The following is a 12501-nucleotide window of genomic DNA, read 5'->3' as shown; positions in this document are numbered from 1 at the left end:
TCAGACCCATCCAATCAAGATTCAAGGCAGAGAGAAGGTGGCAGCAGTAGGAAGCGTAAGCAAAGCCACATTGGATCTGTTCTTGAGGGTTACTTTGAATTCAAAAAAGACACAACAAGCAAAAATTTACAGGCTCTCAATGAGAAGAGAAAGCGTGAGGATCAATTTTCCATTTCGAAGTGTCTAGATGAAGTGGATGTAATGGATGGACTAACTGATGAGGACAAGTCATATGCCATGGATGTCTTTGAATCTGACACAAATAAAGAGCTATTTATGACATCTAGAAACCACAATGCTCTAATGATCTGGCTGAAAATAAAAATTAGGTATGTTTATTCATATTTCTCATGCCGTGAGTTTCTTATTCATCCTTTCAGTTGTTTACTCTTGCATTCTGAATTTCTGATGGTTTGGGTTACTGGCAAGCTTCTTAATGGTAGCAATGCATCCCAAACAAGGTATGTTCGCTGCTGCAGTAGGCTGCCAAGTGCTTGTCATTTCTAATATTTTTACTGTGAGCCTTTTGCTTCGATATCTGATGTCAATACATGCACCTTGTGTAGGAAGTAATGTGGGATTGGCCAGTACATGCCCATTCCATGTCATTTTACCTGTTGAATCGTAGCCTGCACTTAATTAGAGTTATAACTGCATGCAATTTCCTGGTATTTTCAACTGGAAATTGTCCATGGAAAGCTTTGGATAACTGCTTTCCTCCGCAAATGAAATAAAAATGGATATTTGAATTAGGTATATAACCATTGTACAAAATAATATGCCATAACTCATAAGCTGTAACGAACATGGCACCATTTATGCCATTTCGAGTGATTTTGGTGATCGTATGACAACACAATCAATGAGACTAATGGTTTTGTTAAGTGAATATTTCTAGATCCCAGTGATGAAGTAAAAAGTCCATACAAAGCAAAAAGCGAAGAAAGAACTCAAAGAAATGCTGAACTGGACGAGTTCTACTGAAATCAGTAGCACCGGAAGAACCGATGCCTACAGTATCGGTGCATCCGATGGTTGTCGGAAGATCCGACGCCCTTCTTTGGTGCAAGACTGAGCGCCTCTGAAGATCAAGTGAACAAAGAAGTGAAGCACCGGTTGAACCGACGCTGTCAAGTAAAGCATCGGTGCAATCAACGTACTATGTTCCAGAGACGTTGTAAAGCGTGCAGCAACCAAGCTTTCAGCACCGGATGAACCGATGCCCCATCGGAGCAAGCGTCGGTGCAATGACGTCAGCAAGGTGCAACGGCTATCTGCGGATCAAGTGTCACCGGAAGAACCGACGCCTAAGCATCAGTTCAACCGATGGTTCCTGAAGTTGCTGCAGCCGTGTCAGAGAAGCCAACGGCTAGTTCAGAGCACAGAGTGACTGGAAGAACCGATGCCTCTTCACCGGAAGTTCCTATGCCTGCGCAGAAAGCTGCCAACGGCTACAAACGGCTAGTTCGACTTGGAGGCCTATATATATGTGCTCCCCCGGCCATTTGAAGTTTGCTGGAGTTGCTGGACATCCGACTCACACCAAAGAACACCTCCAAGCCATCCAAGAGCATAAAGATCAAATCCTTAGTCCTTAGCACAAGCTTTGTGAGTGTTAGTGCTAGGTTAGCTCTTGAGTGAGTGATCAAGCAAGGTTTAGATCTGTTGTCGGTCAAAACCCACCGGCGAGTAGTGACAGGCAACACGAGGAGCCGAGAGGCTGCCGGGGCGCTGGCTGGCACCGGTCCCTCGGTCAACGGCCCAGATCCTGGCACACGCCATCGCTTCCGAAGATGTAGGGCATGCCACCTGATCTATACCCGATCAGGAGGGTGCGAACGTGCCTTTGACGATTTGCCTACAAGCACAGACACGTGTAAACAATAGTCCGAGCCGTGGTCGGCTCCCCGGGATGACTCTTGCATCGGCTTTAAAGACCCGATCGAGTCCCGGTGTCAGATTGGATCTGCATATCCAGATGGTAATGGATAAAGCAAATAACTGCAAAAACTACTTCAATTAAATCCAGCTAATCTAATCCACGACAGTAAAAGTTTCAACCCGTTTGCAAGGCCTAACCTAGCAGATATTAAGCCGATTCTTAAGTATAAGAACAAACCATAACAGATTAGATCTACTAAATAAAAAAGAAGCAGGGTGTCATCTCTACGCGACTAATTCCATGCAACGAGAATTAGTATAAGATTAAAACATGATCGTGTAAAGATGACATGATGTTCGTAGATGATAAGCAACAAAAGCACGATGAATCTACTAAAAATCATGCTATGAAAATCAGGATAACTAGCACTAGTCGCCATAAAAAATGCTTCAGTACGAGTAATACCAAGGTAAAAGCAAGAACAACGCGGCCCTGATCGCAAGAAGCGATCAGGGCAGCATGGCGCTTACTTGGACGAAACCCTAGAATTAGGGGTGGCGGTGCGCCGAGAGTTGTTATTTGCAAAACGTGATGACGTTCTTCCTTGAAAAATGTCATAAAGTACATATTTATAATCCGGAGACTTGGACAACAATCTAAACTAATGTGTCCATATCGGACTCTATCTCTAACTCAAATTGAACTAAATCTAAAGATACATGGCCCATATGGCCCAAACGCTCACGCAGGAGCCGATTCGTAAGCCTCCTTTAATTTCTTCATTAAGCCCAACTCACTCGCGGCCCATTAATTAACCTGTTAATTTATGGCGATAACAAGATCCTTGTGCTGTGGTTCTAAAGTGAACCAAAGCTGTAGACCCCTCCTTCGTGGGCAATCTCCCTTAGTGAAGATCGGGATCAAGATGACCGTGATTGTGTTCACGGAAGAGACTTGATTGCCGGGAAGCGATACTCTTCGTGAGTGCTTCAACAACGTGGACGTAGAGGCGCCTTTGTGGCAAACCGAACCACGGGATATATCCTCATGTCGAGAGTTCGCTTTCTCCCATCCCTCTCCTTAAGCTTCCTCATTTCATATTGCAACTTGTGTGCCTTTACTTTTTTAGTATAATATCTTGCTAGGATTGGCTATAGGTTGCAAAACTCTTTTGGGATGAGTGTTTCACACTAAGGTGAACCGTAGTTGCACATCTAGATAGCTTGATTTAGTTTAAGTTTTGTTCAAACTAGTTGGAGCCATAGGTTAAGGTTTTATGAGTGCCTAATTCACCCCCTCCCTCTCTTAGGCTAGAGCACCCGATCGTTTTCAATTGGTATCAGAGCCGGGACTCACTTCTCTCACAAAGAAAATCAATTCCATTGTCCAATTTGTGTTTACCGGCTCATTAGATCGGTAGGCTTCACCGCCTCGTGAGTTAGCTCTTTGGGGAAGGGATGAATCCCTTAGAAATGGCTTCACACTTTTACGGGGAAGGGTTAAATTTTTCACCATCTAATTTTCCCCAAAAGGTTGAGAGAAAGCTCAAGAAAAAAAAAGCAAAAGAAGGAGAAAAAGCCCAAGGATGAACCTCATGTTTTTCTTGGAGAATGGGTGGATGATGGAGTAGAACCAAGCTCAAGCTCAAGTGATGAGTCCATAAAGACCAATACCACCCGCATCAACAAGGGAGTTTCATCATCATTCAACACATGCCATATGGCCGAAGGTACGAATAGCAATGTAAGTGATGATGACTCCGATACTCCTTCTTTTGAAGATCTTCTTGACTTAATCCATGAGCAACAAAGAGTCATGAAAAGACAAGCTAAATAAATTAAAAACCTTAATGCTCTTAATGATCTTAATGCCTCTCTTACTACAAATTATGAAAATTTGTTATGCAAATTCAAATTGCTTAGCAAGGAGAATGAAGAGCTTAAATTAAAATTTGAGAGTATTAATGATACTAATGACTCTTTGGAAATGAAGCAAACTATCCCTTGTGCAATTCCTATATCTAGGGTAGATGCTTCAACTTCTTGCATTGATTTAATTGATGATTCTTGCTCTAACCCTTGTAATGAGAAATGCTATGAGAATGTTGTAGAATCATGTGATGATCTCATTGCCAAGGAAAATAATGAGCTCAAGCAAGAAGTGGATAGGCTCACGAAGGACTTGTATAAATTGAAGGGTAAAGGCATAGAGAGCAATGTCCAACCTTCTCAATATAACCGTGAAGACATGGTGAAGAAGCTTGAGAAAGGGTCCACCGTGACTTGCTCAAAGTGCCACAAAGAAGGCCACAAGTCCAACAAGTGTCCTCAACCAAGGAAGAAGCTTCCGGATGGGAAGAACAAGAAGAAGCTCACAATCAAGAGTTCTCTCATCTACACCAAGCCCAACCGGAGGAACAAAAGCAATAGCACCTCCTATGTGATCAAAAAGAAGACCAATGGCAAGGTAGTTGCTCACAAGGTTGGGAAGAAGGAAAGGAGTTGGAACCACTCCATTTGGGTGAGCAAGGACATCATCACCAATATGAAGGGGCCTCAAATGGTGTGGGTTCCAAAGGAGACTTAAAGCCAAGGACGGCTTCGGGAGATTTGGAGGTTTAGCTTAAAAGTTGAAGTGAAGATTCAAGGAAAATCAAGCTAAGCTCACAACTTGGACATTTGTTGCCCAAGTCCCCCATAAGGTAATGGAAGCTAGATTTAAATTCAAGCATCATGTAGCTCCATTGCTTTTGCTAGGATGTTTGCATGCTTTGCGTCCCCTAGTGTTATATATGGTAGGTTGCTTGTGTCATGATTCTAACCCATGAGCAACCTACATGGTTTGATAAGTGTGTAGAAAGCTACACAAAGTCACCCTTCATGGTACATGAAATTCATGAGGTATGTATTTCATATGTGTACCATGAACACAAGCTATAGGGTAAGCTTCCTAATTGTGTCAAAACCAATGTGCATGCATATGCTTGGTGATTCAAACACTAAATGCACACATTTAGGGGGAGTTGAACCTATGGTTTGTGATTTTGAGACTAACATGTTTGCAAGTTTATCTTTTGTAGTCTCACGTGGAGTTAACACTCTAAGAGAATGTTTCTCATGATCAATGTGAACAAACAACTCTATAAGAGTGATTAGATAAATTGTGCTTTCATGCATATTGAGCCATGCTCTACTGAACTTAAATGCTCATATCTAAGTTCATAGGCTATGTGCTCATACATTTGGTTAACCTTGGTCTACCAAGTGCTCTTTGTTTAAAGACTTTCAATTGGTTGCAAGTCACCCTCAATTGGTACATGCAAGGTAAACAAAGTGTCCCCCGGAGGTATGCAAGGTTCTAAATTCATTCAATTGATATCTTTGTCAATCTCTTATCATTTTTAGAGCTACCTCCGTGCATGATATGATCTAAGCGTTCTAGTTATAACATCTAGTTGTGCATTTGTTTTTCACATTATCTTTTTGGGCACATACTTATGGAAAGCTTAGCTCATGTCATGCTAGTTTCGTGATTTTTTGATCCACCGTAGTGAAATTTTCAATTGGTATATTCATTGATATCATACAATTGGATCATGAGTCATGGAACTAACTCCCTAGGCTACTAATATTCTCTTGAGCTATATTGTTTTGCAAGACCTTTTAGGTGCAAGACTTTTAAGATGATTTGATTCCAAAGGGGGAGAAATATGGATCAAAGCAAGGCATGTTCCCAACAAAGGGGGAGAGATGTTCCCAAGAAGGAAAAGTATATTCAAAAAGGGGGAAAATGCCGACTGGATCAAGTCAACATATGAGAGAAGAATAGCAAATAGGGGGAGGAACAAAGGGGGATCATGGTTTTAGCGGGAGGCCAAGCCGTCATTGGATGATGGTAAGCATCCAAGTAAGTATAAGTGGTTAAATTTGGCAATTCTTGCAAATTTTATGCTTGCTTTGATTGTGTTGTCATCAATCACCAAAAAGGGGGAGATTGTAACGAACATGGCACCATTTATGCCATTTCGAGTGATTTTGGTGATCGTATGACAACGCAATCAATGGGACTAATGGTTTTGTTAAGTGAATATTTCTAGATCATAGGGATGAAGTAAAAAGGCCATACAAAGCAAAATATGAAGAAAGAACTCAAAGAAACGCTGAATTGGACGAGTTCTACTGAAATCAGTAGCACCGGAAGAACCGATGCCTACAGCATCGGTGCATCCGATGGTTGTCGGAAGATCCGACGCCTTCTTTGGTGCAAGACCGAGCGCCTCTGAAGATCAAGTGAAGAAAGAAGTGAAGCACTGGTTGAACCGACGGTGTCAAGTAAAGCATCGGTGCAATCAACGTACTATATTCCAGAGATGTTGTCAAGCGTGCAGCAGCCAAGCTTTCAGCACCGGATGAACCGATGCCCCATCGGAGCATGCGTCGGTGCAATGACGTCAGCAAGGTGCAACGGCTATCTGCGGATCAAGTGTCACCGGAAGAACCGACTCCTAAGCATCGGTTCAACCTATGGTTCCTGAAGTTGCTGCAGCCATGTCAGAGAAGCCAACGGCTAGTTCAGAGCACAGAGTGACCGGAAGAACCGATGCCTCTGCACCGGAAGTTCCTAGCACCCAACAACACCTCCAAGCCATCCAAGAGCATAAAGATCAAATCCTTAGTCCTTAGCACAAGCTTTGTGAGTGTTAGTGCTAGGTTAGCTCTTGAGTGAGTAATCAAGCAAGGTTTAGATCCTTGTGCTGTGGTTCTAAATTGAACCAAAGTTGTATCACGGTGCGCCGGCCTCCTTGGAGCTTTGGTGGCTCGCTGGCAAGTCAACGACCCTCCGGCTTGGTGTGGAGCGGCGTCGACGACATTGTGCGGGAGACGGAGACCCCTCCTTCGTGGGCAATCAAGGTGACCGTGATTGTGTTCATGGAAGAGACTTGATTGCCGGGAAGCGATATTCTTCGTGAGTGCTTCAACAACGTGGACGTAGGGGCGCGTTTGTGGCAAACCGAACCACGGAATATATCCTTGTGTCGAGAGTTCGCTTTCTCTCATCTCTCTCCTTAAGTTCCACATTTCAGATTGCAACTTGTGTGCCTTTACTTTCTTAGTATAGTATCTTGCTAGGATTGGCTATAGGTTGCAAAAATCTTTTGGGATGAGGGTTTCACACTAAGGTGAACCGTAGTTGCACATTTAGATAGCTTGATTTAATTTAAGTTTGGTGCAAACTAGTTGGAGCCATAGGTTAAGGTTTTAAGAGTGCCTAATTCACCCCCTCCCCCTCTTAGGCTAAAGCACCCAATCGCTTTCATAAGCATACAAACTGGCAGCAAAAATACACTCTCTTTTTGCTTCTCAAGTATAATAAAAGAAGAGTAGATACTTACTGCTGTCCATGGTTCGAATTTCTCATCCTTGATTTTCCGCACTTGATTAGCAATGGTTTTAGACTACCAGTTGTTTTAGACTACCGCTGAGTGATTGGTTACTAATTTTAGACTACCAATGATTAATTAGGTAATCAGTCATGGAAGCAAGTGTATCCATATACCTTAATGGTATTTTCATTCCATTTTTTTATTCATTAGATTGCTTGTAGCAAGTTATGCGTATGTATGTATATATATGTGTATACATACATGTACATATAGTGTCACACCCTGAAATTTTCGAATTTCAGGATGCGACTAAAAGAAAATAATAAAGCAATAATTTCTCAGAATTTTAAATTTTTTGCAACATTTACTTTTGTTCACAGGGAATTTAGTAAAAATAAATAAAGATTGAGTGAATTTCTAAAATTAAAATGAAGTTGTTTGTGTGTTTTGCGTTCAAGCTCTTGGTTTTGTTTTTATTGTTTGTCGTTCAATTTGAATTCGAATTCCTTGAATTTGAATTTAAATTGAATTTGTTTTTTGTTTTGGTAGAAAAAAAAAGAAAGAAAACCGAGCCCGGCCCAGAGTTCTTTTTGCGCTTGGCCGAATAGCTGCCGCGCAAGCCCGCTTCACCGCCTCTGCTGCAGCCCAAGGCCCATGCTGCGGCCCGCGCGCATCTCTATAAAAGTGCCGCCCCTGCCCTCGAATCCTCGTCGAGCCGCCACCTTCACCCGTCGCGCAAACCCTAACCCTAGGCCGTCGCTTTCCCCTGCATCGCCGGCCCTCGATCCTTGCTATGCTCGCGAGGTTCTCTTTAGGAACGCCGCCTTGCATGCTGCATGCCGCATCGCCCCTGCGTTGCCCGAGTCAGCTGCACGCGCCCAGGAAGGCCCAGTTGCTGTGCGCCCAGAACAGGGATGCCTCCTCCTGCTTCAGGCTTCGATTCGACCTCCTCGATCCTTCCCCGCCATGGGTAAGCGGTAAAACGGAACCCCCTTGACCTCCTCTTCAGTTTCCCCCACTTTTCCCTCTCGATTTTGGTCTAAATCGCATCAATTTTGGCCATAGGAGCAAAGCTTTGGCCATGGAGGAAGCTTCTGTACGTAACAGCCTGGGGAAGATGACACTTTTGTGTTTAGGCCCCTGAAGAACAAGGTTATCCCTGTTGTTTCTTGTGTCTTGCAAAAATCTTCAAAAAACCCCTTAGTAGATCAGTTCTTTTCAATCTAGACCCACCCCTGGCCTTTTTCAGATCTAACCCTAGCTTCTCCCTATTTTGCGAGCACTACTTTCTGTGTCTTGCAAACATTTTCAGCTAGTCCTTCAAGTCTACGATTAATCGCGTCTAGGTCCCTGCAACCTTGTTGCATGCGTAGTTTTCGCGTTTTAGATCCGTTTCGACCCATTCTTATTGCGTTAGCCTTGTTTTAGTGTAAGCTATCGTTTAGTAACATTGTAGCGCCATAGTTCCTGTTTTAAAAATTAAATACAGATTTAATATGAATAATGTTCTCTCATCTAGTGTTTTCAATTAAAATCAATTTAAGTTGTTACTCCGGTTTTATAATTAATGTTAACTTGATTAATATCAACTCAAATGTTATTTTAATTTAATTTGCTAGTTTAACATAAATCATATAAAGTTGTGCGTTTAGATGCTTTCACAAGTTTGCTCTCTAATTAAATTGTTTAATTAGAGTTAAATTCTACATAGACAATTATACGTAAAATTTGATTAAGTTCAACTTCGCCTTTCCAAATAAAAATATATAATATGAGTTAATTAAAATTAAGAACATTTCTTTTTCAATAATCTTTACCTGTGGTTTCTAATTAAAATAAATGAAGCTTATAGTTCTTTAATTTTCTTTTAATACACAAAACTTCCGATAGTTGTTTCTGTTAACCCTAATTTCGTTTTTCGCATCTCTTGCATTCTCGTAACCATTCCAGCGAGCCTTATCCATTAGTATGCTTTTTAAAAGATTTTCTTTTGTTTTGGTGTATTGTTCTTAGTTGTTCTTGTTGTTTGTTTTGAATGTTGCTCGATGTTTGCTTCGAGTAGACGGATCGATGTTCGACGCTTGAAGATCAAGTTTTCCAAGTGAGCAAGAATTAAAGGACAGTAAGAGCAGTTTTTGTTGGAGAAAGGCAAGTGACCCTAACCATACTTCTGTCTATACTTTATTTACAAGAATACTTGGTTTAATCAGAACATGGACCCAGGAAAACAGTACAACCACAATACCATAATGGGCTCTGGTCTTGGCTGAATAATTAGAGACTCTAGTTTGTGACAATCTTACCGAAAGGGCAAGAGGGGTTACATCGATGGGGTATAGCTCTGTCCTCTTGAGGTTCTGTTTTGTGGTCCTTTGGTAAGGTACCTCCTCATTAGGAAGTGTTATCACCTCTTTGACTTGAAACCTTAGCAGATTGTCATAAATTTGGGAATCTTTGTAAAGGCCTCGTAGCGTCCCTATACAATCACACCTCGGAAGTGTGGTATTGTGCCTAGCTAGCACAGCGTGGTTGGGTTCAAAGTTTTTCGGAACTTTTATGCGAATTGTGGGTAAAGTGTACAACATCTGCAGAGTGAAAACTGATATATCAGCCGTACTCACGGTTACGAGCGGCTTGGACCCTCACATGATTAATTGAATTAAAAATGGAATTAAGTTATTTTCTGGTTATTTCTTATGGCCTTGCTAAGTACCAACCATAAGTGTACTCATCCTTACTTACTGCTGCTTAGAAGAAAAAGTTGATGGAAAGTACATTGAAGATGATGGAAAGTACATTGAAGATGATGCTGAGTTCTAGGCGTACGCGACCCCCAGTCGATTGTCTGTGAAGCTGAAGACTTCGTTTTCAGGATAAGCTGTATAACTCTGATAGTCTTTTAATTGTTTTAGTTTCTTTTTTTCGTGATATTGTCATTGATTATTCACTTATGATGTCTCTATATGTATGAAATTTGATCCTGACATACATATAATTATGCATTCGGTTTTATCCTTAAAACCGGGTGTGACATATAGACAGTGTGTGTGTGTTTTTTAGGGATGAGTGTGGAACTGTGTTTCACAAACGTAGTCAAAAGTCATTTCTAGTTCGTATAAATGGTCCATAAAACTACACTTGTTGTGCGGTCTGATTTTCAAAGTTTATATCAGCTAGCAAGTTCGTTAACATCAACGCGGATGCAGTTTCGGTTCTGTCGGTCTGCTCCCATGTGAGCAAGAGCAAGCAACTCGATGCTTTGTCAAGGTGCCCGAGCAGGCACGCCTTGGCTGTTGTGCCATCCACCTAACCAAACCTAAAAGCAGTACGGCAGATGCGCATGCGTCACACGATATTTACCCTTTGCGTAACCCTGCAATAATTATCTGTACCTCGGCTCAAAAGCATAGAAAATTGCCCTGACCCGAACCAAATTTGAGTGCCAACACGCGGCCAGTGCCTGACGGCGACGGCCGAACGAACGGATTACTCCTGCTCCCTGGCTGCTAACAGCACCGGGAACATACGACAGCGTCGGTCCGACTGATGATTGGTTGATCCGATTCCAAAGCAACGAGCTGCTCCATTTTCACTTGTTATGAGCTTTTATTTATTTATAGATACATATAAGGCCATGGTCCCCGTGTATAGTTTCGTTACACTGTTTATGGAAACTGCGTTCCGTAGGTAAGCGTGGATTCTAAGTATTATCTATTCACGTTAGATAAAACCCTCGTTAATTTTTTTACCATGTCAGCATCTTTGCTTACGTGGCACGGCATTTCATTTTTAATGAGTTTGTAACTAATCAAAACTAAAAGTAGCACTGGGAATGGTCTTACTGCGTTTTCATAACGTCGCTCGCTGGTCAGCTTCACAAGAAAATTAAAGAAAACTTCACTTTAGATTGCGGCCAGGTCCAACTCCTCCGGTTCAACAAGGAACTGAGGGACGTACGACGCTGCATTATTCTTAGCACCCGAAAAGCGAGGCGCTAATTAACCTCCACCTGGTCCTTGCAAGTTCCTAGCTAGCTAATTAACCCGTCGTGTCGCAATCCCCTGTTAACCTGACCTGCCCCATCAATGTGGCCATATGGAAAGCTCCTGTCTTGACGACTGATTAGCTGGGCTGGTTGATCTCGCTCCCCGCATATAAGTACGGGCTCATAGTCAGCTCCTCAAGACACAAGAACACCCGTCGTCGCTCACCAAAGCCTAAGGAAGCAGAGCATCGTCCTCTGGGCGGTCATGGCGAGGATTCACCTCTACATCGCCGCGGCCTGCGCTGTCGTCCTCGCGCTCACCGCTCCGACCCTCGCCGGCGACCCCGACATGCTCCAGGACGTCTGCGTCGCTGACCTGAACTCCCGTGAGTAATCAACCGATCTTAACTATTGCTCAGGTATCTGGCGCCTTGCTGCGCGCTTCTTGCCCGGCTGGATATGTATTGCATTGGCTTGCTTGCTGCTGAGCGCTGACCCTCTCGCATGCGTGCGTGCAGCGATCAAGCTCAATGGGTTCCCGTGCAAGGCGAACATCACGGCGGACGACTTCTTCTTCCCGGGGCTCAGGAACCCCGGCAACACCAACAACCCGGCGGGCTCCCTGGTCACTGCCGCCAACGTGGAGATGTTCCCGGGCGTGAACACGCTGGGCGTCTCCATCGCGCGCATCGACTACGCCCCGGGCGGCCAGAACCCGCCGCACACGCACCCGCGCGCCACCGAGATCATCTTCGTCCTGGAGGGCACGCTCGAGGTGGGTTTCATCACCACCGACAACAAGCTATTCGTCAAGACCGTCACCAAGGGGGACGTCTTCGTCTTCCCGCGCGGCCTCGTGCATTTCCAGCAGAACAGGAGGTACGGCCCGGCTGCCGTCGTCGCCGCCTTCAACAGCCAGCTCCAGGGTACGCAGGTCTTGGCCACGGCGCTGTTCGGCGCTGCGCCGCCGGTATCCACCGACATCCTTGCCAAGGCCTTCAGGATCGACAACGGGGAGGTGGAGGCCATCAAGGCCAAGTTCGCGCCCAAGTAGAAACGCTTCCACCGTCTGCATTTGTTGGTTTCTCAATATAAATGCGCATGCCGATTGCTGAATGTCTCGTCAGCGCTACTACTTGGTCGCAGCGTGCCGTTCAATTTGTTTACTGTACCTTTTGTTTGAGAAATTCTTGACCACGATTGTTGCTATTAATTTAATGAATTTGTGTGGCACATTAGCTTTCTTTGCAA

General features: G+C 43.7%; 1 protein-coding gene across 1 annotated transcript; it reads left to right on the top strand.

The window, feature by feature from the left end:
- Positions 1 to 11338: 11338 nt before the first annotated feature.
- On the top strand, positions 11339 to 12501 carry LOC120639468 (germin-like protein 1-1). The gene is made up of 2 exons (XM_039915321.1): positions 11339 to 11636; positions 11769 to 12501. The coding sequence occupies exons 1-2, from the start codon at positions 11516 to 11518 to the stop codon at positions 12302 to 12304; spliced, it is 657 nt and encodes a 218-aa protein (XP_039771255.1). The 5' UTR covers positions 11339 to 11515; the 3' UTR covers positions 12305 to 12501.

The sequence above is a fragment of the Panicum virgatum genome, chromosome 7K, assembly GCF_016808335.1.
Source record: "Panicum virgatum strain AP13 chromosome 7K, P.virgatum_v5, whole genome shotgun sequence".
Taxonomy (NCBI): domain Eukaryota; kingdom Viridiplantae; phylum Streptophyta; class Magnoliopsida; order Poales; family Poaceae; genus Panicum; species Panicum virgatum.
Note: the sequence above shows the minus strand (reverse complement) of the source record. Positions and strands in the feature narration are given on the sequence as shown.

What these genes read in the sequence shown, in the direction of transcription:
- LOC120639468 (XM_039915321.1), top strand. Translation starts at nt 11,516, where the DNA reads ATGGCGAGGATTCACCTCTACATCGCCGCGGCCTGCGCTGTCGTCCTC. An exon ending in CGTCGCTGACCTGAACTCCC is followed by an intron (nt 11,637 to 11,768) that starts GTGAGTAATCAA and finishes GCGTGCGTGCAG; the next exon opens with CGATCAAGCTCAATGGGTTC.